At 37.8% G+C, this 26,333-nt stretch overlaps 1 protein-coding gene across 1 annotated transcript in view; it reads left to right on the top strand.

The window, feature by feature from the left end:
* The window catches only part of LOC133537943 (glycine receptor subunit alpha-2-like), a 59,783-nt gene that overhangs the window by 14,120 nt on the left and 19,330 nt on the right, over positions 1-26,333 (top strand). The window contains exons 3-4 of the mRNA XM_061879131.1: positions 13,120-13,187; positions 24,141-24,364. Of these exons, the coding sequence (XP_061735115.1) occupies positions 13,120-13,187; positions 24,141-24,364 (292 nt within the window). The remainder of the gene's footprint in view (positions 1-13,119; positions 13,188-24,140; positions 24,365-26,333) is intronic.

The following is a 26,333-nucleotide window of genomic DNA, read 5'->3' as shown; positions in this document are numbered from 1 at the left end:
TGACCTGTATGGCTGTTGACCAAGAATGCGTTTCATATACTTGTGTGTGTGTATGAGCCGCATATATTATGTGAGTGGGCCGGCACGCTGTTTGTATGGAGGAAAAGCGGACGTGGCGACATGTAGAGAACGCCAAAGTCAGTGCTTTTACGGCTCGCCCCCAATATTATTGTCCGGGTGGAAATCGGGAGAAATTCGGGAGGGGCACTGAACTTCGGGAGTCTCCCGGGAAAATCAGGGGGGTTGACAAGCATGAGTATTAGTGGTGAATGCGGTGTTACACCGGCGGGCCAGGTCTATTGGTAATTTGATATTGCCTCAAGGGCCAAATGAAATCAAATGGCCCGCGGGCCACAGTTTGACACTCATGCCCTAGGGGACCGAAAGCAATGGATGTCGAGCGGGTCTAACATGATACTGTGAAAGTTCAATCCATAGTGGCTCCAACACAGCTGCGAGAGTTCAGTTCAAAGCAGATCCAAGACAGCAGCGAGAGTCCCGTCCACAAGAAACCATCCCAAGCGGAGTCGGATCAGCAGCGCAGAGATGTCCCCAACCGATACACAGGCGAGCGGTCCATCATGGGTCCCGACGAGCGGTCCATCCTGGATCCCGACTCTGGACAGCCAGTGCTTCATCCATGGCCAATCGGACCAGACCCCTCCACAAGGGAGGGGGGGACAGAGGAGAAAAAGAAAAGAAGCGGCAGATCAACTGGTCTAAAAAGGAGGTCTATTTAAAGGCTAGAGTATACAAATTAGTTTTAAGGTGAGACTTAAATGCTTCTACTGAGGTAGCATCTCGAACTGAACAGAGTACTGGAGCCCGAACGGAAAACGCTCTATAGCCCGCAGACTTTTTTTGGGCTTTAGGAAGTCACATCTTAAGTGCACAGGAAGCCAGTGCAGGCGTAATATGATCAAACTTTCTTGTTCTTGTCAAAAGTCTAGCAGCCGCATTTTGTACCTACTGTAATCTTTTAATGCTAGACATGGGCAGACCCGAAAATAATACGTTACAGTAATCGAGACGAGACGTAACAAACGCATGGATAATGATCTCAGCGTCTTTAGTGGACAGAATGGAGCTAATTTTAGCGATATTACGGAGATGAAAGAAGGCCGTTTTAGTAAGGCTTTTAATGTGTGACTCAACGAGAGAGTTGGGTCGAAGATAATACCCAGATTCTTTACCGAGTCGCCTTGTTTAATTGTTTGGTTGTCAAATGGTAAAGGTGTATTATTAAATAGAGGTCGGTGTCTAGCAGGACCGATAATCAGCATTTCTGTTTTTTTGGCGTTGAGTTGCAAAAAGATTTTAATACCTATTTTGAGTAAAACATGCTTGAAACTAGAATATTAACTGTTGCAAAGTGGTGTCATCAACAATCAAAAGTATAAAACTGCATTTTTAAAGTAATAATTTCTTATTTCAAGCACGAAAAAAAAAAATCATGATTTTGACACAATTGTGTCTCATAATCAAAACAGATGACAGCCAAATGGATTTTGCTGTTTTATTTTCAATTAAACAATTGAAAATACGTACTCATATAGTAGTAAAGTTGGCACAGTACATTAAACTGACAGATAATATCTAAACATTTAAAATATGACATTTTAAACAATTTTGAACAGAAATAGTTCATGCACATTCAGATAAATTCCTCAAAATTAAAATTAAAAAAAATGTTGGCCGGGGGCCAGGTTTTATATATGCGAACTAATTGAATGAAAGAGAGCGCCAATAAACCTTGAAGGCACTGCCTTTGCGTGCCGGCCGAGTCTCGTAATATATACTGCATTTACACGCACATGACTGAATGCAAGGCATACTTGATCAACAGCCAAACAGGTCACACTGAGGGTGGACGTATAAACAACTTTCACACTGTTACAAATATGCGCCACACTGTGAACCCACACGAAACAAGAATGACAAACACATTTCGGGAGAACATCCGCACCGTAACACAACAGAACAAATACCAAAACCCCTTGCAGCACTAACTCTTCCGGGATGTATATAGACCCCCGCTACCACCAAACCCCGCCCACTTCAACACCCCCCATCTCCCGAATTCGGAGGTCTCAAGGTTGGTAAGTATTGGCGGCAACTACATTTTGAGTTCGGACTTTGTTTTTGAACAAATATTCTATTTGGATGTACATTTTGCTGTGCTCCAATATTCCGTTTACGTTGTAGCTTGTTCAGTTTAGTGTCCGTTTTGCATCGTGTTCCATATGCTCCCAGAGCACTTCCCGGCTGCTCTCACCTTTTGTTTGTTCGCTCAATACATTTTTTTTACCTGCTCACTGCCTCCTTGACTTTCTGCATCTTAGGACAACGGCTGTCATCGCTGTCACATATCCAAATCGATTCAGTAACTTTTTATTTTAAAAAAAACAACAAAAGAACAGGTGTGACTATGAAATAAATACAGGCAACTGGACACTATGTTTTAAATCGATGTTGGATCGATACTTAGCTTCCGGAAGGCCGACTTGCTGAGCACAAATCGATATACTTGAAATTTAGGAATGTGAATCGAATTACCCACCATCGATCAATTGTTACTCACTTATAATACAGTAAATACAAGTTGTAGTAATTTACATAAAAAGCATGATATTGGCTAAGAAAGAAATTGTATGTACTATGGCTGTAATACTTAAAGTAAAAGTAACAAGTCTATGAAAATAGTCATAATATAAAACACATTGCATTTCACGAAAAACAAACACAATTCCTAAAAAAATTAGTAAAGTTGTAAAATTGTATGATAGTGTGGGTGTACTGTTACTGATGGGGTTTTTATAAGATGAGTTCTGGGCAAAACACATTTTCAGATGAATAAAATCCCAATTTTACAGGATTACGGTCGTTACAGTTTCTTTAACATTAAAAAAGATTGGATGACAATGTTTTTACGACTGTTCTTTATTACAACTTCAAATTCTGATATAGTTTCAGTGTGACCTTAGCACTCCTTCATGTATTTATCCCGTTTCTTAGTTTGGTTGAATATACACCAATGCAAATACGCCGTTGACATCTCTCGATCGAATTCAATTCAGCAACGTCAGCTTTTAAAAACAACAACAAATTAAAGCTGCAAGCAGCGTTGGTCGGGTCCGCCTTTGGCCGCTGCCAAGCCCTGGTCTAAGTCAGACCTACATAGAGGTTTTTGTTTCATGTCTCTACGACATTCCTAACAGAAGTTACAAGCAGTTTTGTCAGGGTTTTTCCCTAGGGGGCGCTAGAGCGCAATTTTGACTTTAGGGGTTTGGTTTTTTTATTAGATGGCAATTTTTGCCAGTCCTGATGTGTGTGTAAAATTTGGTGAGTTTTGAAGCATGTTAAGGGGGTCAAATTACTGATCGGCGTTTCTGGATGTTGTTGATAAATGGCTTTCGCTTTGCACTTTGAATCATTTTAAGGGGGTCAAATTACAGCTCAAAGAGGCAAAAATAGCACTTTTTGCGAAAATTTTGCTTTGAATGGGTTTTTGCAAAATTCTTGTTGATTTTTGCCCTAGAAAGTAAAATTATGAAATCTAAGTTGAAGTCAGCCCTACATAGAGGTTTTTGTTTCATGTCTCTACGACATTCTTAACGAAAAGTTACAAGCAGTCTGTTTTTTTTTTTCTTTTTAGGGGGCACTAGCGCGCAATTTTAATTTTTTGGGGTTCTGCTGCTGTGAGTTTTGAAGCATGTTAAGGGGGTCAAATTACAGATTGGTGTTTCTGGATGTTGTTGATAAATGGCTTTCGCTTGGCATAGTATAGCTTTAACTTGCACTTTGAAGCATTTTAAGGGGGTCAAATATCAGTTCAAAGAGGCAAAAAAGGCATTTTTTGCAAAAATTTTGTTTTGAAGGGGTTTTTGCCAACTTCCTGTTGATTTTTGGTATAGAAGTGTTTTATTGGAAATGTAGGTCCAAGTCAGACCTACATAGACGTTTGGGTTTCATGTGTCTACGACATTCCTAACGGAGGTTACAAGCAGTCTGGTTTTTGTCTCTCTTCCTAGGGGGCGCTAGCGCGCAATTTTCATTTTTGGTGTTTGGTTGCTTAATAAGTTGGGAAGGTTTGCCACACCGATGTGTGTGTCAAATTTGGTGAGTTTTGAAGCATGTTAAGGGGGTCAAATTAGGGTGCGATGATGTGGAATAATAAAGAATAAAGAATAATAATAATAATAAAACCTTACAGTTTCAATAGGGTCCTTTGGCCCATTGCAAAAGGTTTGGAGTCCTTTTGCAATGGGCCAAAAGACCCTAAAAACAAGCATGCCCGCTCTTCACACCGTGACGAGTGCCTTGCTTTTCTGCAGGATGACCTATATTTTTACCCTCGCTGACATTGTTTGCGAGCTGTTTCTGCTTTTATTTTCCTGTTAGTCAGCTGACAACAAAGCGAGGCAAATATTAATACGGCGGCCGATGCAATATTGATGAAGAAAGCAGAGGGAAAAGGGCACGGCGAAGGCTGACAACTCCACTTTTTACACATGCCAGGTGAAGGTTTGCCGGGTATGAAAACGGCACATCCTTGCATAACTTGCGAGGTTTTATTTTGTAGGAAAGGAAGTGATCTGAGACTAGAAGTTTGAGAGTGAGTGGAAACTCTTTTTGTATTCATAAACTAATTGAAGCCATATTCAATACAAGGGCTGTATGCAAAGTTCTGCCTATTGATTGGCCTTAAATGTCCGCAATTATGCAACATTGACTTTTTAATGAAGTTCTAACAGGAGTAAGTTTCCCTAGAGCGTGTTCATCAGCACCAGACATGAGACAAATCGATCATCTCCCTCACCGGTTTGCTCTTTCATGAAAGAAGAGGCGCCTAAACAGTCACTTTTGAAGTTATGGATTTTCATGATGTGTGGAAAAACCAAATTTCTCATGGAAGGGATACAAAGGAAAGCAAAAACAACAACAAAAATGATTCGCTACACATCTTTTAAAAAAAAAAAGCCCGGAGCTCTGCCAGCAACAGTATCCATCAGTCAGCTACAGATATGATAGCTCTAAATGCACTGCAAAAAGTCAGTGTTCAAAAACAAGGAAAAAAAATACAAAAATTAGAGGTATTTTATCAGAACTAAGCAAAATTATCTGCCAATAGAACAAGAAAATTCGACTTGTCAAGACTTTCCAAAACAAGTAAAATTAGTTAACCTCAATGAACCCCAAAATACCTTAAAATAAGTCTATTCTCTTTAGGTGTGTAACGGTACACAAACATTTCGGTTCGGTACGTACCTAGGTTTAGAGATCACGGTTTGGTTCACTTTCGGTACAGTAAGAAAACAACAAAATATAAATTGGTTTTGGTTATCTATTTACCAAATTTGTAAACAATGGCATAACATACATATACACACAGGGTCCATTGGTTTATGTGGTCGACATATATAACATTTAAACTCAATAAGATAAGGCTCAGAATGGTTTCTTAACAAAAACTTTCTACATATTTAGTGCTTTTTTTGATTGATTAATTGAGAATTTTATTAGTAGATTGCACAGTACAGTACATATTCCGTACAATTGACCACTGAATGCTAACACCCTAATAAGTTTTTCAACTTGTTTAAGTCGAGGTCCACGTTAATCAACATTAAACTGCCTCAAGTTGTTACTCAGTTGAAATAAAATGACCAAACTTTTCTTCTACTTATAAAAAGTGCAACATTAAATAGTTTCAAGTCAACTCAGCCTCAGATTAACTTTTCTTTACGCCCCCCAACCCCCAAGCCTGGCTAACTTGGCAGTAAGAGGATATATGGGCTTATTGTTCTTCCACCATAGAAGTGGGTCAAAATCTATTATTAATGCAATACAGCAACCCCTCGCGATTACGGACGGGACAAGCGTTAGAAAATGGATGGATGGTCTTAAATCTGCTGCTAAAAAACATTTGTTATTGCTTCAGCCCTGCCTGACTCGCCGAGGAGAGGCTGCTTGAATGCGGTGGTGACGCTTCAAAGGAGTTAGCATGTTTGACATGTTGGCAGAAGCATACCCTACTGCTGCTCAACAATGTCGGCAAACCTCCGTCCTCCATTGTTGTATCGCACCGTGCAGCCAAAGTGTTCCCAAAGGGAAGATGTTTACGAGGCAGGAGGGTCTTCCAGCTCTGGCTTTTACATGTTGTCCTAGCCCGGTCGCTGCTAGCATGCCGTGTGTTGTGCCTCACTCTGCATTGTTTACACAACGTGCGGTGCGCTACCTAATATGTCCGTGTGGAAACTCATTCGGTACACCTCCGAACCGAACCGAAACCCCTGTACCGAAACGGTTCAATACAAATACACGTACCAATACACCCCTAATTCTCACTAATAAGTGCATTTTTTTTGGTAGAAAAAAAAAGTGAGACCTTTTTGCTCAATATGTTGAAAAATATTGTTAAAATTAAGTAAATGCTAGTGTCATTATCTTGACATTTATATGCATACATCATTTTTTTTCATGCTTGGAGGAAGAAATTACTTTTAAAAAAGTAGTTTTATACTTGTGAGTGTTAATGTCACAGCTTTGCAACAGTTGATATTATAGTTTCAAGCATGTTTTACTCAATATAGGTCATAACATCTCAGGAAGAAGCTGTAATATCTTACTGAGATCATTTAGGACCAAAACCCTTAAAGGCCTACTGAAATGAGATTTTCTTATTTAAACGGCGATAGCAGGTCCATTTTATGTGTCATACTTGATCATTTCGCGAGGTTGCCATATTTTTGCTGAAAGGATTTAGTAGAGAACATCGACGATAAAGTTCGTAACTTTTGGTCACTAATAAAAAAGCCTTGCATTTACAGGAAGTAGCAGACGATGACGTCACCGGTGTGAGGGCTCCTCACATCCTCACATTGTTTAAAATGTGAGCCTCCAGCATCAAGAGCTATTCGGACCGAGAAAGCGAGAATTTCCCCATTAATTTGAGCGAGGATGAAAGATTTGTGGATGAGGATATTGATAGTGAAGGACTAGAAAAAAAAAAAGAAAGTAAAAAAAAAAAAAAAGAAAAGGCGATTGCATTGGGAGCGATTCAGATGTTTTTAGACACATTTACTAGGATAATTCTGGGAAATCCCTTATCTTTCTATAGTGTTGCTAGTGTTTTAGTGAGTTAAATAGTACCTGATAGTCGGAGGGGTGTGTCCACGGGTGTGTTGACGCCAGTCTCTGCACTGCAATAAGTCAGTGTTCACAAACAAGAAAAAAAATATATATAAAAGTAGGGATATTTTATTGGAATTAAGCAAAATTATCTGCCAATAGAACAAGAAAATTTGGCTTGTCAAAACTTTCCAAAAGAAGTCAAATTAGCTAAGCTCAATGAACCCAAAAATACCTTAAAATAAGTACATTCTCACTAATAAGTGCACTCCCTGGGGGAAGTTCAATAAAGTACTTTCTCTTCTATTCTATTCTATATGGATACGTATTTTCTATTGTTTCATTGAAAATAAAACAGCAAAGTCCATTTGACTATCATCTGTTTTAATATGACACACAATTGTGTCAAAGTCATGATTTTTTTTTTCATGCTTGAAATAAGAAATTATTACTTAAAAAAAGTAATTTTATACTCGTGAGTGTTGATGACACAGCTTTGCAACAGTTGATATTCTAGTTTCAAGCATGTTTCACTCAATATAGGTCATAAAATCTCAGCAACAATCTGTAATATCTTACTGAGATCATTTAGGACCAAAACCCTTAAAACAAATACAACACTCTAACATAAAATCTGCTTAGTGAGCAGAATTATCTTATCAGACAGAAAATAAGCAAATATCACCCCTATTTGAGATATTTAATCTTACTTAGATTTCAGTTTTTGCAGTGTGAGGGAATTCACGGCAGCTGCATGGACAACGCAAGCGCCGCAGAGCTCCGGTAAGAGCCGACTTTTTACCACAATTTTCCCACCGAAACCTGCCGGTTGACAAGTGGTCGGGATCCATGTTCGGTTGACCGCTCTGATCCATAGTAAAACTTCACCTACGGGAATTTTAAACAAGGAAACACCGTGTGTTTGTGTGGCTAAAGGCTAAAGCTTTCCACCTTCATCTTTCTACTTTGTCTTCTCTATTATTAATTGAACAAATTGCAAAAGATTCAGCAACACAGATGTCCAAAATACTGTGTAATTGCGCGATGAAAACAGACGACTTTTAGTCGTAAGTGGTGCTGGCTAATATGTCTCCTCCAACCAATAACGTCACAAACACGCGTCATCATTCCCCGACGTTTTCAACAAGAAACTCCGCGGGAAATTTAGAATTGTAATTTAGTAAACTAAACCGCCCGTATTGGCATGTGTTGCAATGTTAATATTTCATCGATATTTAAACTATCAGACTGCGTGGTCGGTAGTAGTGGGTTTCAGTAGGCCTTTAAAACAAGTAAAACACTAACATAAAATCTTCTTAAAGAGAAGAATTATCCAATCAGACAGAAAAGAAGCAAATATCACCCTTATTTGAGATATTTAATCTTACTTAGATTTCAGTTTTTGCAGTGTGCTATCTCTTTTTTTGTTAAAGACGCAAATCCAGCAGGATATTGCTGTTAAAATATCTCAGTAAGATATTATCAATCAATAAATGTTTTTTTATATAGCCCTAAATCACAAATGTCTCAAAGGACTGCACAAACCACTACGACATCCTCGGAAAAACCCACATAAGATAAAAAAACTCACATTCAGTGGGACGTCGGTGACAATGACTATGAGAACCTTGGAGAGGACCCCTAGGAGACCGAAAGCAATGGATGTCGAGCGGGTCTAACATGATACTGTGAAAGTTCAATCCATAGTGGATCCAACACAGCCGCGAGAGTTTAGTTCAATGCGGATCCAAGACAGCAGCGAGAGTCCCGTCCACAGGAAACCATCCCAAGCGGAGTCGGATCAGCAGCATAGAGATGTCCCCAACCGATACACAGGCGAGCGGTCCATCCTGGGTCTCGACTCTGGACAGCCAGTACTTCATCCATGGCCATCGGACTGGACACCCTCCACAAGGGAGGGGGGGACAGAGAAGAAAAAGAAAAGAAGCAACAGATCAACTGGTCTAAAAAGGAGGTCTATTTAAAGGCTAGAGTATACAAATGAGTTTTAAGGTGAGACATAAAGGGAATAATTATCCCATCAGACAGAAAATAAGCAAATATCACCCTTATTTGAGATATTTAATCTTACTTAGATTTCAGTTTTTTGTTCATGACGCAAATTTAGCAGGATATTGCTGTTAAAATATAAGTAAAATGCAGTCGCGATCAAAAGTTTACATACACTTGTAAAGAACATACTGTCATGTTTGTCTTGAGTTTCCAATACTTTGTACAACTCTTATTTTTTTGTGATAGAGTGATTGGAGCACATATTTGTTGGTCACAAAAAACATTCATGAAGTTTGGTTCTTTTATGAAATTATTATGGGTCTACTGAAAATGTGACCAAATTTGCTGGGTCAAAAGTATACATACAGCAATGTTAATATTTGCTTACATGTCCCTTGGCAAGTTTCACTGCAATAAGGCGCTTTTGGTAGCCATCCACAAGCTTCTGACCACAGAACTTTCCTCCAGAAGGGCTTATCTTTGTCCATGTGATGTCAGATGAAACACAAATTCAGCTGTTTGGCCACAATACCTATGTTTGTGAAGTTGGGTGTTCCAACAGGACAATGACCCCAAACACACGTCTAAAATGGTAAAGGAATGACTTAATCAGGCTAGAATGGCCTTTCCTAAGTGGACAATGCTGAAGAAACAAGTTCATGTCAGAAAACCCAAAAAATTTAGCTGAACTGCACCAATTTTGTCAAGAAGACTGGTCATAATCTCAACCAGAAGCTTGTGGATGGTTACCAAAAGCGCCTTATTGCAGTGAAATTTGCCAAGTGACAACTACTATTGTGGGACTTATTTTCAAGTCTTATCAAATACTACAACATACAGCCTTATATTATATTAAAGCAATAAGGATGATTAAATTACAATACCCTGCAAAGTATTTTCCACCTGCCAGGATTTAAATGTCCCGTGTTTACAGAGCTTTTTATTTGTTTTTAGTCATTGACTTTACATCATAACTATTCAAAGAATATATTGTGGTTTTCCCCACTTAAAAAATGTTGTTTAAAGATTCTGCAACATCTCGAGGATGCTTATATTCAAGAATTGCAAGTTGAATAAAATAAAGAGTGGATCGTAAGATCGACAGGCGGATCGGTGCGGCGTCTTCAGTAATGCGGACGTTGTACCGATCCGTTGTGGTGAAGAAGGAGCTGAGCCGGAGGGCAAAGCTCTCAATTTACCGGTCGATCTACGTTCCCATCCTCACCTATGGTCATGAGCTTTGGGTCATGACCGAAAGGATAAGATCACGGGTACAAGCAGCCGAAATGAGTTTCCTCCGCCGTGTGGCGGGGCTCTCCCTTAGAGATAGGGTGAGAAGCTCTGCCATCCGAGAGGGACTCAAAGTAAAGCCGCTGCTCCTTCACATCGAGAGGAGCCAGATGAGGTGGTTCGGGCATCTGGTCAGGATGCCACCCGAACGCCTCCCTAGGGAGGTGTTTAGGGCACGTCCAACCGGTAGGAGGCCACGGGGAAGACCCAGGACACGTTGGGAAGACTATGTCTCCCGGCTGGCCTGGGAACGCCTCGGAATCCCCCGGGAAGAGCTAGACGAAGTGGCTGGGGAGAGGGAAGTCTGGGTTTCCCTGCTTAGGCTGTTGCCCCCGCGACCCGACCTCGGATAAGCGGAAGATGATGGATGGATGGAAGTTGAATAAAATACTTATTTCGGTCTTAAAAGTATAGAATTACAGTATAGGCCAAAAGTTTAGACACACTTTCACATTTCAATGTATTTTCTGTATTTTCATGACTATTTACATTGTAGATTGTCACTGAAGGCATCACAACTATGACACCTGTGACGTGAAAACCCTTTCAGGTGACTGTCTCTTGAAGCTCATCGAGAGAATGCCAAGAGTGTGCAAAACAGTAATCAGAGCAAAAGGTGGCTATTTTGAAGAAAGTATAATATAAAACACCTTTTTTGATAAGTACATAATTCCACATGTGTTTATTCATAGTTTTGATGCCTTCAGTGACAATCTACAATGTAAATAGTCATGAAAATAAAGAAAACCCATTGAATGAGAAGGTGTGTCCAAACTTTTGGCCTGTACTGTATATATAAATCTTAATTTAGAATGTCTCAAGTAAATTTAACTACATAATTTCACCAGTTTGTAGTATTATTTCCCCGAAAATCTATTCTTTTTATCTTATAATTAGTCAGCTCCTTTTGTGGTGTGCAGCAACTTTACTACAGCTCTGCAAAAACTGAAATCTTAGTTGTCACACCGAGGTGAGGGAAGTCTTGTCTTGGTTTTTCTGTCTTGTGATTTACGTGTTTTATTTTGAAAAGCTACCCTCTTGTTTCAGACCACGGGCCCTTCCTCTTGTGTCACCAGTCTGACGTCATCCCTAATTCCTGATTGTTTTCACCTGTTAACCATCACTCCCACATCCTATTTAAGCTCACTTCTCCGTTTGTCCTTTGCCAGATCGTCTCGTCTATCGTGCCTTTCTAGCGTCCATGTCCATGTCCTTGATTAGCTCCTTGTCTTGCTCCTGTTTTCCTAGTTAACCTAGTTTTTGCTGTAATTTTGAGTTTACTTTTTCCTCCTTTGAGCGTCCTTGGTTATCATTCGTCTTCTTAATTGGTGAGTTGTTTTTTTTTGAAATTTCGAATTTATTGCCTCATTGATTGAGTGATTTTTTTTTATTTATAGTTAGTGTTTATATATAGGTCGTTTTGGTGTTTTTTCCTCCTGTTGAAGCGCTTTTCGTTTATTCTATTAATATTCTTTTTTTGTTAGAATTTCCTTAGATTAGTATTCCTCCTTATTTTTGCGTAGTGATTTTAAGTTAGATGTTTATCCTCGGAATTATTTTTCCGCGTGCTGATTATTCTTGTGAAAAACTTTTTCCATTGGAGGTAAAAAGTTGTTTCACAATAAAAGCTTGATTTTTTTTAACTTCTTCTCTGCATCTGGGTCCTCTCCTTACTCCGAGTCGTAACATAAGTAAGATAAAATATCTCAAATAAGGGTGATATTTGCCTATTTTCTGTCTGATAAGATAATTCTTCTCTAGGCAGATTTCATGTTAGGGTGTTTTACTTGTTTTAAGGGTTTTGGTCCTAAATGATCTCAGTAAGATATTAGAGCTCGTTGCTGAGATTAAATGACCTATATTGAGTAAAACATGCTGAGATAGGCTCCAGCCACCCCAAAAGAGACAAGCGGTAGAAAATGGATGGATGGATGCTTGAAACTAGAATATCAACCGTCGCAAAGCTCTGTCATCAACACTGATGCGTATAAAACTACTATTTTAAAGTAATAACTTCTTATTTCAAGGATGAAAAAAAAAATCCTGACTTTGACACAATTGTGTGTCATAATTAAAACAGATGACAGCCAAATGGACTTTAAAGTTTTATTTTCAATGAAACAATAGATAATACGTACTCGTTTAGTAGTACTGTTATTAGGGAGAATATACTTATTTCAAGGTATTTTGGGGTTTATTGAGGTTAGCTAAATTTATTTGTTTTGGAAAGTGTTGACAAGCCAAATTTTCTTGTTCTATTGGCAGATAATTTTGCTTAGTTCAAATAAAATACCCCTCATTTTTTTCTTTTTTTTGAACACTGACTTTATGCAGTGTAGGTAGAGCAACTACAATTGTGCTGTCATCCACTTACGGTCCAGGATATGTCAAATGGGATACGTCGTGGTCATCTACTGCCACAACCATGCATTTGAGTTATCCCAGTAAAGGCAGAATTTGGGGAGCAGGTCTCATTAAATCAATGTGACTAAACAGGAAGTGAACCAACACACCCAAACACATCATTGTCATTCCATTCCACAGGTCCCCCCGTAAACGTTACTTGCAATATTTTTATCAACAGTTTTGGCTCGGTCACGGAGACGACCATGGTGAGTCCTCCGGCGTTTTGCCTGCTTTTCTGTGCAAACATGTGAATGTCCTGTCTTGTCCCTCAACCTGCAGGTCCGCCTGTTAATGTTACCTGCAACATATTTATCAACAGCTTTGGTTCTATAGCAGAAACTACAATGGTGAGTTGAGAGCTCAGAATGACTGAATGAATCTTCATCATGCTTCTTTGTTATACATAAATTGAGCGTTTTTTTTTTTTCTTTTTTCCTTTGTCGTCATCTTGTGACAATTCCCAATGACATCCAGAGGTGGGTAGAGTAGCCAGAAATTGTACTCAAGTAAGAGTACTGTTACTTTAGGGATTTATTACTCAAGTAAAAGTAAGGAGTAGTCACCCAAATGTTTACTTGAGTAAAAGTAAAAAGTATGTTGTGAAAAAACTACTCAAGTACTGAGTAATTGATGAGTAACCTGATTACGGCAACAAATAATGCACAAAAACATAAAAATAGCAATGAGCAAATTCAGAGCCAGGAATATCTCTTAAGCAACTAAAACAATAATATATATTAAATAATAGTACATTAAAATAAAACAATGGCACATTGAGCCACAATAACTTAACAGCACCATAGCCTTAGTAGGCATTCATTGATTTGATTGATTGATTGATTGATTAAAACTTATATTAGTAGATTGTACAGTACATATTCCGTACAATTGACCACTAAACGGTAACACCCCAATAAGTTTTTCAACGTTTATCAATTACTTAGTAAATCACCAAGTCGAGGTGATCTACCTCATATATACATATACATACACACACATATCATTTATACACACACAAATCATTTATACACACACATATCATATATATTTATATATACAGTATATAATTTATATTTATTTATTTTGCCGTTTTTGTTCACATGTTGAAGGTGTTTTAATGAATATACATGCATGTTTAACATATAGATTCCTATCTTTCATGAAGACAAGAATATAAGTTGGTGTATTACCTGATTCTGATGACTTGCATTGATTGGAATCAGACGTCCACGTTTTCAAATGGAGGAGAAAAAAAGTTCCTCTTTCCGTCTAATACCACATGAAAGTCGTTGGTTTTAGGCATCTTATTTGTCCAGCTTCCATATTCGTTTTTATACACTTTACAAGAAATACATTGGCGGCGAACTCCGTAGCTTGCTAGCTTGTTTGCGCTGGCTTTCGGAGACTCTTATTTTGTTAACGCAGGCGCGATGGAGCGGCGCTTTTATTGTGAAGACAGGAACTGTGCGATCAGTCTTTAGACTTTTGACGGGAAGTACGGTTGAAATAAAAAGTGTATTTTTTCCTTTACACTTTTGATTGATTGATTGAAACTTATTATTAGATTGCACAGTACAGTACATATTCCGTACAATTGACCACTAAATGGTAACACCCGAATTAGTTTGTCAACTTGTTTAAGTTGGGTTTTACGTATCACGGTCATGTGACCGCCTGGCTCTGTTTGATTGGTCCAACGTCACCAGTGACTGCATGTGATTGGTGAAACGCAGGCATGCGTAGATTCTACTTTGAAGCTCTGTCATTAAGCAAAACAAACATTAATAGATCGATAAAAAAAAAGTAGCGAGTAGCGAGCTTAATGTAGATAAATGGAACGGAGTAAAAGTAGCGTTTATTCTCTATAAATATACTCAAGTAAAAGTATGTTGCATAAAAACTACTTGTAGAAGTACAATTTATCCCAAAAGTTACTCAAGTAAATGTAACGGAGTAAATGTAGCGCGTTACTACCCACCTCTGATGACATCACACAAAATGTTAAGGTATCACACAAGACATCAGTTCAGCGAGCTTTAAAATGCATCACATAAAACAGGGGTCGGCAACCCAAAATGTTGAAAGAGCCATATTGGACCAACAATACAAAAAAAAAAATCTGTCTGGAGCCGCAAAAAATTGAAAGCCTTATATAATGAAGGCAACACATGATGCAAGTGTCTATATGAGCAATATTAGCCTACTATCAAAGGCTGACGCAAATCTCCATTGACAGAAATGTTGTATTTTAATTTGTATTCTACACATTTTTGCGACATTGGAAATTATTAGTTAAAAGGAGGCTTCTCACAGGGTGAGATAACTTCTGGACCGGTGAAGCCACGTACCTTTCCGATGTGGTATAGTACCGACTAAGATTCATTAGTATCGCGGTACTGTATACCGTACAACCTTAACGCACAGCATAAAACATTTGGTTGTCAAAATGAGACGAAGAAGGAGTGGCATAAAACACGTCTTTCTGTGGCAGCGGCGGAGAAAGTTGTGCATGTATAACAAACTACGGTGAGTTCAAGGATCGCTGAATTTAGTAGGACAAAACAGTGCTTACCAAATACTCTCATCAGTGAAGCATGTATAACATAAACTGCGAGATTCCTAACAATTAGGAATGTTTGTGTCATGTTTAGAAAATATATTACAACAAACAAAAACAAAAATTTCTTCATCTTTTTGCATTTTCATACATCTTTGAAGGAGGTCCAGCGAGCCACTCGGGCAACGTTAAAGAGCCAAATGCGGCTCTAGACCCTGGACATAACACCCTCGTTATTAGTTGTACAGTGGTTTTCTTGTGTGAGAGCTTCCTATTGCCAGAGTTTAACTTGTTTTATACTTGTATGTCAGGTAAATGTTAAAATGTGCGCTGAATTTTTAATCAGATTACTGTATCACCCTATGTTCAACCTTAGAGGTTCCATTGTAGTTTCCGGAGGTTTTTTTTTTTGTGCTAATAAAACAGTCTGTTGTTGGATCATGCAGAGAATAGTGCTTGCTGAATTACAATAATACTCATAATATTACTGGAGAGGAAAAAACATATAAGAAAAAAATAAAGCCATAATAAAACCAGAATGAAGTCATATCCACAGAATAGGGTTTTAACATTAGAAATTTTTTTTTTTTTTTTATGAGATTAGGGGGACATAACTTTTATGAGAATAAAGTTGTAACTTTACAAGTAAAACTCGTAATTTTTGCTGGCACGGCCGATCTATCAGCCAAGCCACACTGCCTCTGAAATTAACTAGAATAATTGTTTTGCACTTATAAATACATAGACATGCCCACAGCTGGTTGACTTGTTGCCAATTATTAGCGGAATCAAACCGCCCACGTAACGTAAACTAATGCAACTGTATATTGAAATGACTAAGTTTCAAAACAAATTCCCACTATTTAATTTGTGTTTTATCTTTAACAATGTGGGCTTTACCTGCTGCATTTCTCATCTACGTAGTTTTAGACATAGTGTTGTTTCTAGTATTAATTAGGCCTCTTAATACTGATTATTGTATTTGTCTTAAAGCACAGATCAAAATTGGCAAACATGATCCATTAAAGATGTACTTTAATACTAATTATTGTATTCGTCTTAAAGCACAGATCAAAATTGGCAAACATGATTCATTAAAGATTTACTACAATTTCAATAAAGCTTTCTCTTCTATTCTAACCTAATCCTAGATTATGGCAGGCTATATGTAATATGCAAAGTTGTAACAATTAAGCCCAGTGTATTTAATGCCTTTTAATTTTAATTCCAATCTTCTAAAATTGTTCAAGTGTAATAAAAAATGTATGTTTAATGTATCATAAGAATATAAAGCCATTTAATTTGAAAAGTATCAAAAAGTATTGATATGCATGTTGGTACCGATACCAAAATATTAGTATTGGAACAACCCGAGGTGGGACATATATGCAAACGTAACTATGTAACTTACGTGCTCGAACAATGCAAGTTCCAATTCTTATGGAAGATTACAAAACTCTACCCCATGTTGCTTCATTTCCAGGATGTAGGTGAGGTCGAGTGGTACTGAGTAGGGTGGACATTGAGATTGGGCTGAAATATTTGGAGGGAAAAACACTTCTCATTTTATAAGAATAAAGTCGTAATATTAAAATAATTCTGCCTAATTTCACGGTAATAATATTGACTGGGAGAAACAAGGTTTGTATTAAGGTTGTACGGTACAGTGCCGCAATACTAATGAATCATATTCGGTACTATACCGCCTCTAAAAAGTAGCAGTCCCCCACTAGCAGCTAAAGTCCATCAGCAGTCTGCAGTGTTTTAGCTACTTCTAAATCACTAATCCTCGCCTCCGTGGCGACAATTAAAGTACGTTTCTTACAAGTTTCATCACTGCAGGACGAGAAATAGCTAAAAATGTTTCACTACACACCGTAGCTCACCGCCGTCAAAATGTAAACAAACGCCATTGGTGGATCTACACCTAACGGCCACTGTAATGATACCAAGTATCTAGTCAATACTACTATGATTACATCGATATTTTTTAGCGTCACAAAATCTTTTTTGGTTTTGAAAAAATGTATATTGTTTATAAACTGAGGAAATACGTCCCTGGACACGAGGACTTTGAATATGATCAATTTATGATCCTGTAACGACTTGGTATCGGATTGATACCCAAATTTGTGGTACCATCCAAAATTTATGTAAAGTATCAAACAACAGAAAAATAAGTGATTATTACATTTTAACAGAAGTGTAGATAGAACATGTTAAAAGAGAAAGTAAGCAGATATTGACAAGAAGATTAATACTTCATTTTCTACCACTTGTCCTTAATAATTTTGACAAAATAATAGAATGGAAAATGACACAATATGTTACTGCATACGTCAGCAGATTAATTAGGAGCCTTTGTTTGCTTACTTAATAAGAGACAAGTTGTCTTGTATGTTCACTATTTTATTTAAGGACAAACTTGCAATAAGAAGCGTATCATTAATGTACCCTAAGATTTTTTGTTAAAATAAAGCCAATAATGCAATTTTTTGTGGTCCCCTTTATTTAAAAATGTATCAAAATACATTTTGGCACCAGCACCAAAATATTGGTATATTTGTATTCAACTAAAGTTCTAATTTTACCAAAGAAAAATTACAGGATTATTCAAGTTAAGGAAGGGTTTTGTATTTCTCTTATGTTTTCCTATTACCAATGTTTATTTTTACACTTGTATGACAATGAGCTGAGGCTGTGATGCATAAAGATGTTGAAAAATAACAAATTTTAATCTCAAAAAGATAATCAATCAATCAATCAATGTTTAATAGTATAGCCCTAAATCACTAGTGTCTCAAAGGGCTGCACAAACCACAACACAAACCACTACGACATCCTCGGTAGGCCCACATAAGGGCAAGGAAAACTCACACCCAGTGGGACGTCGGTGACAATGATGACTATGAGAACCTTGGAGAGGAGGAAAGCAATGGATGTCAAGCGGGTCTAACATGATACTGTGAAAGTTCAATCCATAATGGATCCAACACAGTCGCGAGAGTCCAGTCCAAAGCGGATCCGACACAGCAGCGAGAGTCCCGTTCACAGCGGAGCCAGCAGGAAAACATCCCAATTATCATTAATTCCATTCACAAATTGATTTTTAACTAACAAGCTTACTTACTCCACGTATACGTCAACAGCCAAGAGGGGGTTTTGTAACCTGTAACCTGTTTTAAAAAGGTTTATTATAATTTTTTATACCAAATAATGTACAAGTATTGCGAGAGTTGATTTGAATGGAGAATCGTGTTGAACCAAAACTGAATCCAATGGTCACGGCAAGAATCGTAATCGAATCGGAATGTGAGTCGCTGTAAAACTCGCATTCCTAATGATACATTGATTTTGTACTAATAGTAACAGTGGCCAACTTAGTTTTACACTTATGACCGTTAAATGTTAAAATTGTTGTTAAAAAAAATTATTTTTCTAGCCATAAAAAGAGTCTAATGGTAGATCGTGCAGAGAATATAAATGAAACATTTTGCTTTCAGCTCTCACTTCTTTGTAATAATCCAAGTTAATAATTCATACAGTCAATCCCAGCTGGTAAATCAGCTCAAATTTAGCCAATAACAGCGGGGGGTTGGGGAGGGATTTTTCAGCTTTCCAGAAGCGCTGACATTGCTAAAATACCCCGCTGCTGAGGGGATAAAAATACAAAAACAAACCCCCTGTGAGGCTGCTCTGCAACGCAACCATCAAAGGCGTCATAATAGCTGATAATCACCACTTAGATCGTCGGAATAGAAGATGTTGATTTGCGGCCGGGTTGGCAATTACATGGATTTAGACACGGCTGTAAACATACGCAGGCGCCAACATGCTGATGAAATGTCAAACAGCATAATAGTTCGTCATGGCGGGTGACACACGGATTGCTCCGAGCAGCTCGCCGTATCTAATAAACACATCGCTTGCTTTCTATTATTCCTACATGTTTGCAGTTAATGAGAAAAGTTGCTGCCCCGCCACTTTAAAATCGTATAAAATATTTGCCAAACACTATTACATGATGCAGATTCATTTGTGTTTCTCCTTCTCCGTATAATTACTATATATGTACACATATATACATACATACATACATACATACATATACAGACATTTTATATATATATATATATATATATATATATATATATATATATATATATATATATATATATACAGGGGGGCAAAAGCCACCGATTGTGCAAGTTCTCCCACTTAAAATGATGACACAGGTCTGTAATTTTCATCATAGGTACACTTCAACTGTGAGAGACAGAATGTGGAAAAAAAATCCAGGAATTCACATTGTAGGAATTTTAAATAATTTATTTGTAAATTATGGTGGAAAATAAGTATTTGGTCAACCATTCAAAGCTCTCACTGCTGGAAGGAGGTTTTGGCTCAAAATCTCACGATACATGGCCCCATTCATTCTCTCCTTAACACGGATCAATCGTCCTGTCCCTTTAGCAGAAAAACAGCCCCAATGCATGATGATTCCACCACCATGCTTCACAGTAGGTATGGTGTTCTTGGGATGCAACTCAGTATTCTTCTTCCTCCAAACACGATGAGCTGAGTTTATACCAAAAAGTTCTATTTTGGTTTCATCTGACCACATGACATTCTCCCAATCCTCTGCTGTATCATCCATGTATCCATTTTGATATAAACTCAACTCGTCGTGTTTGGAGGAAGAAGAATGCTGAGTTGCATCCCAAGAACACCACACCTATTGTGAAGCATGGGGGTGGAAACATCATGCTTTGGGGCTGTTTTTCTGCTAAGGGGACAGGACGATTGATCCGTGTTAAAGAAAGAATGAATGGGGCCATGTATCGTGAGATTTTGAGCCAAAACCTCCTTCCATCAGTGACAGCTTTGAATGGTTGACCAAATACTTATTTTCCACCATAATTTACAAATAAATTCTTTAAAATTGCTACAATCTGAATTCCTGGATTTATTTTTCACATTATGTCTCTCACAGTTGAAGTGTACCTATGATGAAAATTACAGACCTTTGCCATAATTTTAAGTGGGAGAACTTGCACAATCGGTGGCTGACTAAATACTTTTTTGCCCCACTGTGTGTGTGTCTATATATATATATATATATATATATATATATATATATATATGTATATATATATATATATATATATATATATATATATATTAGACTTTGACAAACTGTAATGATCCACAAGGGAAATTGTTCATACACACATATATAATATATATTATATATATATATATATATATATATATATATATATATTACTCATAATTACATTGAAGGGCTGCTTGTGTTTGTTCATGTGTTATCGCTGTTGTGATGGAATGTTAGCATGTGAGAATTTGTTTCGTGCTTTCTTCATATCCAAAGTGTAAAATAAAAAAAAGATGCATTGTTGAAGTCTCCCGCGAAGTGACTCATGCTATTGATATTTACTGATTTTTTTTTTTACGGCGTAGGGGCAACAATGTAAAAATGCTATTTGGATATACTTTATAGTAGTCGTTTAGGAGCAGAGATATCCGACTAAGTTGATTAGGGGCCCACATTTCCAGAAATCTATGAACCGTAGGGGCCAGACTTCTCTCTTCACTGTTATTCTTATTTTGTTTAGTCCGAAAAATCGGCGTCCTCTACAGTCTGAATTTGATTTTGTTTTATTTATTTTATCGAAGTTGCAGGAGCGCTCTGCTGTTTTCAAAGACCTTCTGCAAAAAAGTTTGAGATCATATCTATGGCAGCACACCAGTATTTTTAGGAATCTGCTGCAAAAAATTTTTTTTTTAATTGAACTCACTAGCCATCAACAGAATATCCCAAATGATTAAAAAGACGAGACCTAAAATGGAACCTTGAGTAACACCTAGTATAACTAAAAACGTTACACAAATGACTACTGACTGCATCTGAAGTAAACAAACCACAGCAACAACAAGAAATCACATTACGAAAAACAATTAAAGTGCTAAAAATATAAAGGACTTGACGTGGTGCTTTGAGGAATGCCTTAGTTATATAAATCACAGGTTTGTTTTTTTATGTTTGCTAGCAAGGTTAAAATGTAAATGGCAGCATCTGCCAATGTCTTCAGTTGACCATGTTCTTCTTTATCAGTGTTTCTTAACATTAGGCCAATCTTGGGCAACGAGTGTCCCCTAGAGCAGTGGTTCTCAACCTTTTTTCAGTGATGTACCCCTGTGAACATTTTTTTAAATTCAAGTACCCCCTAATTAGAGCTAAGCATTTTTGGTTGAAAAAGAGATAAATAATTAAAATACAGCACTATGTCATCTGTTTCTGATTTATTAAATTGTATAAAAGTGCAAAATATTGCTCATTTGTAGTGGTCCTTCTTGAACTATTTGGAAAAAAAGATATAAAAATAACTAAAAACTTGTTGAAAAATAAACAAGTGATTCACTTATAAATAAAGATTTCTACACATAGAACTAATCATCAACTTAAAGTGCCCTCTTTGGGGATTGTAATAGAGATCCATCTGGATTCATGAACTTAATTCTAAACATTTCTTCACAAAAAAATAAATCTTTAACATCAATATTTATGGAACATGTCTGCAAACAATCTAGCTGTAAACACTGATAATTGCATTGTTGCATTTTTTTTTCACAGTTTAAGAATTTACATTCATATTTTGTTAAAGTATTGTTCAATAAATATATTTATAAAGGATGTTTGAATTGTTGCTATTTTTACAATATTTTTAAATAATCTCACGTACCCCTTGGCATACCTTCAAGTACCCCAGGGGTACACGTACCCCCATTTGATAACCACTGCCCTACAGGGTCGTCCAGAAATATGTGTTTCTTAGCCATGGTCCTTACCGTGGTACTCAATTGTAAACCACTTTTCCACCACTTGTGGCAGTAATCACAATCTCAAACAAACAGAAGAAGTCTGGCGCTAAAGTTATTGAAAAGTTCCTTAAAAATGATGAATAAAAGGGGTGAATCTGTATTTTCATTTGCACACAAAGTATTTAAAAAAACATATATTATTATTTCTAATTTAGTTAAAATGGATATATTATAGCACTGCGTGATTGTATGAACATTCATTTTTCAACAGTTTTTACAAGTCCCTTCTTCTGCAGTATATTTGAATAGTATTTATATTTGTTCAGCCTTGATAACAGTCCGTGTGATGGTTTCATATCACCTGACAATGTTTACCCTGTCAAACTGTAGGTAGGTTAGATATAATTATTGGACACAGTTAAAATTAAGAGTAACATTACTTATTCAGTCTCTAATAGCCATTAGAGACTGGAGACACATGGCGTATAATCAATAGTCACATGAGAGAGAGTGCATGGACACTTGGACTTCACACGTAGGTGTGAAAATAAAAAAAAAGAATATTTGAGGAATCAGACCAATTTAGTGCGCGTGTTATCTTTTCAGTTAAAATTAAGAGTAACATTACTTATTCAGTCTCTAATAGCCATTTGAGACGGGAGACACATGGCATATAATCAATAGTCACATGAGAGAGAGTGCATGGACACTTGGACTTCACACGTAGGTGTGAAAATAAAAAAAAAGAATATTTGAGGAATCAGACCAATTTAGTGCGCGTGTTATCTTTTCAGTTAAAATTAAGAGTAACATTACTTATTCAGTCTCTAATAGCCATTAGAGAAGAGAGACACATGGCATATAATCAATAGTCACATGAGAGAGAGTGCATGGACACTTGGACTTCACACGTAGGTGTGAAAATAAAAAAACCTAATATTTGAGAAATCAAACCAATTTAGTGCGCGTGTTATCTTTTCAGTGGGGCTCCAAGGTCAAAAAAGTTAAGAATCCCTACTTTGTACAACAGGAGCACACCATTGTTTGTAGGAACTGGCTGCTAATATGTTTGTCCCTCAAGTTTTGACCCAAACTACGGGTCATTCTTGGACCAGATTTGGCCTCTGGTTGAATAGCTATGGCTTGAATAGCAATATTGACTATTTACCGTAAATTACTCAACGCACAGACATTATTGTCCAAAATGGTTTCACTCTTTTTTTTTTTAAAGGACACGTAAATCTATACACTAACAACCGTATTGCCCCTTGAGAAGAAGAGGTCAAACGTCTATGTGAATAGGTACATAGTAGACATGTTCAGACATTATAGCCTCTGGGTCCACACAACACAATTGATTTTAAAAGAAAGCGAAGGTAGTTGAGGTCAAATATCAGAACGTACTGTGCAAAGCTTCTCATAGGTCGATTAGGCACAGTTTTGACAGATCTTTACATTTTTTTGCAGTGTTGGTCAATGTTATTGATTTCAACCGATACATGCCTCGGATTGCCCAGTGGAGCTAATGCTCAAACAAGCTTTGATTTTAGTCGCTAGACCTATCAATCAATACAAATAGATCTTCAAAACTTCAGAGCTCATTCCTATTTATCAAGACACAAACCCTTTTGATTTGGAATAACACTAAATCCAAGGTTAAACAGCATACTAATTGATCCGTTCGGACAATTTTCGGACAATTCACCAATGAACGCATCGCGGGGACTACACACTGTTCTGTTATGGTTTCGAATAATGCCGTTTTTTTAATCCAATTTCCATGCTACAAAAGATGAGATTGTATTAAAAAAAAGACAATGCTTCGTGTCACCAGCGTGTGCTGTTTCACGAGTCCAATCACTGCCACAAAATATGCAAAGCCGCTTGTTCCTGTCTGCAGGATTACAGAGTGAATATCTTCCTGCGACAGAAGTGGAATGACCCCCGCTTGGCGTACAGCAAATACCCAGACTCCTCCCTGGACTTGGACCCATCCATGTTGGATTCCATATGGAAGCCCGACCTCTTCTTTGCCAACGAGAAGGGCGCCAACTTTCACGACGTCACCACGGACAACAAGCTGCTGAGGATCTTTAAGAACGGGAACGTCCTTTACAGTATAAGGTAAAAATAAAATAAATTTATACCGTATTTTTAAGAGTATAAATCGCTCCGGAGTATAAGTCGCACCTGGCGAAAATGCATAATAAAGAAGGAAAAAAACATACATTAGTTGCACTGGAGTATAAGTCGCATTTTTGGGGGAAATGTGTATCGGCTGGGGACATCTCTGCGCTGCTGATCCGCCTCCGCTTGGGATGGTTTCCTGCTGGCTCCGCTGTGAACGGGACTCTCGCTGCTGTGTTGGATCCGCTTTGGACTGGACTCTCGCGACTGTGTTGGATCCGTTATGGATTGAACTTACATACATACATACATACACACACACATACATGCACACATACATACATACACACATACACATACATACATACATATACATACACATACATACATACATATACATACACATACATACACATACATAGTCCGCTGTGAACGGGACTCTCGCTGCTGTGTTGGATCCGCTTTGGACTGGACTCTCGCGACTGTGTTGGATCCATTATGGATTGAACTTTCACAGTATCATGTTAGACCCGCTCGACATCCATTGCTTTCCTCCTCTCCAAGGTTCTCATAGTCATCATTGTCACCGACGTCCCACTGGGTCATTATTGTCACTGATGTGCCACTGGGTGTGAGTTTTCCTTGCCCTTATGTGGGCCTACCGAGGATGTCGTAGTGGTTTGTGCAGCCCTTTGAGACACTAGTGATTTAGGGCTATATAAGTAAACATTGATTGATTGATTGATAAAACCCAACATCAAGAATAGACATTTGAAAGGCAATTTAAAATAAAGAATAGTGAACAACAGGCTGAATAAGTGTACGTTATATGAGGCCTAAATAACCAACTGAGAAGGTGCCTGCTATGTTAACGTAACATATTATGGTAAGAGTCATTCAAATAACTATAACATATAAAACATGCTATACATTTACCAAACAATCTGTCACTCCTAATCGATAAATCCCATGAAATCTTATACGTCTAGTCTCTTACGTGAATGAGCTAAATAATATTATTTGATATTTTACTATAATGTGTTAATAATTTCAAACATAAGTCGCTCCTGAGTATAAGTCGCACTCCTGGCCAAACTATGAAAAAAACTGCGACTTATAGTCCGAAAAATACGGTATTTACATTTTGAGTTAGACTAGAAACAAAATGCCAAACATTCTGATAATAGGTAGTGTTCAACTGTGAAATAAGCATATTGACCCAAATGTAAGACCGTAGCCCTCCCAAAGAAATCTGAAAAAGACACCCACAGTTACTCACACATCCATCCATTTTTTACCATTTGTTCCTTTTCGGGGTAACGGGGGGAGCTGGAGCCTATCTCAGCTGCATTCGGGCGGTAGACGGGTTACCCCCTGGACAAGTCGCCACCTCATTGCAGGGCCAACACAGATAGACAGATGACATTCACACACTAGGGTCAATTTAGTGTTGCCAATCAAACTATCCCCAGGTGCATGTCTTTGGAGGTACAGGAAGCCGGAGTCACGGGGAGAACATGCAAACTCCACACAGAAAGAGCCCAAGCCCAGGGATCGAACCCAGGACCTTCGTATTGTGAAAAACCCAGAGCCCAGGGATTGAACCCGGGACCTTTGTATTGTGCGGCACATGCACAAACTCCCATTCCACCGTGCGGCCCTCACTCACACATACCAGTAAAAATACATATTTTATTACAATCTATGTTATTGACATTGAAAACATGGTAACATGTTGTCCTTAAAATAGTTTTTTCCCCCAAAAACAGGTCTAGAAAGACGGTTATCTAATATTCAGGTCAACACAGCTTTGGTGATAATTTACCTTGCTGTATTTCTTTATACTGTGGTTTCTGCTCAAATATACAGCATATTTCAATTAGTTGACAGGTGTGTCATCGACTTCCCAAACAGACGCACCATTTTTCCCCCTCAGAAATTTACCAGAGAAACAAGTAACACAAAT

The sequence above is a fragment of the Nerophis ophidion genome, linkage group LG19, assembly GCF_033978795.1.
Source record: "Nerophis ophidion isolate RoL-2023_Sa linkage group LG19, RoL_Noph_v1.0, whole genome shotgun sequence".
Classification (NCBI taxonomy): domain Eukaryota; kingdom Metazoa; phylum Chordata; class Actinopteri; order Syngnathiformes; family Syngnathidae; genus Nerophis; species Nerophis ophidion.
Note: the sequence above shows the minus strand (reverse complement) of the source record. Positions and strands in the feature narration are given on the sequence as shown.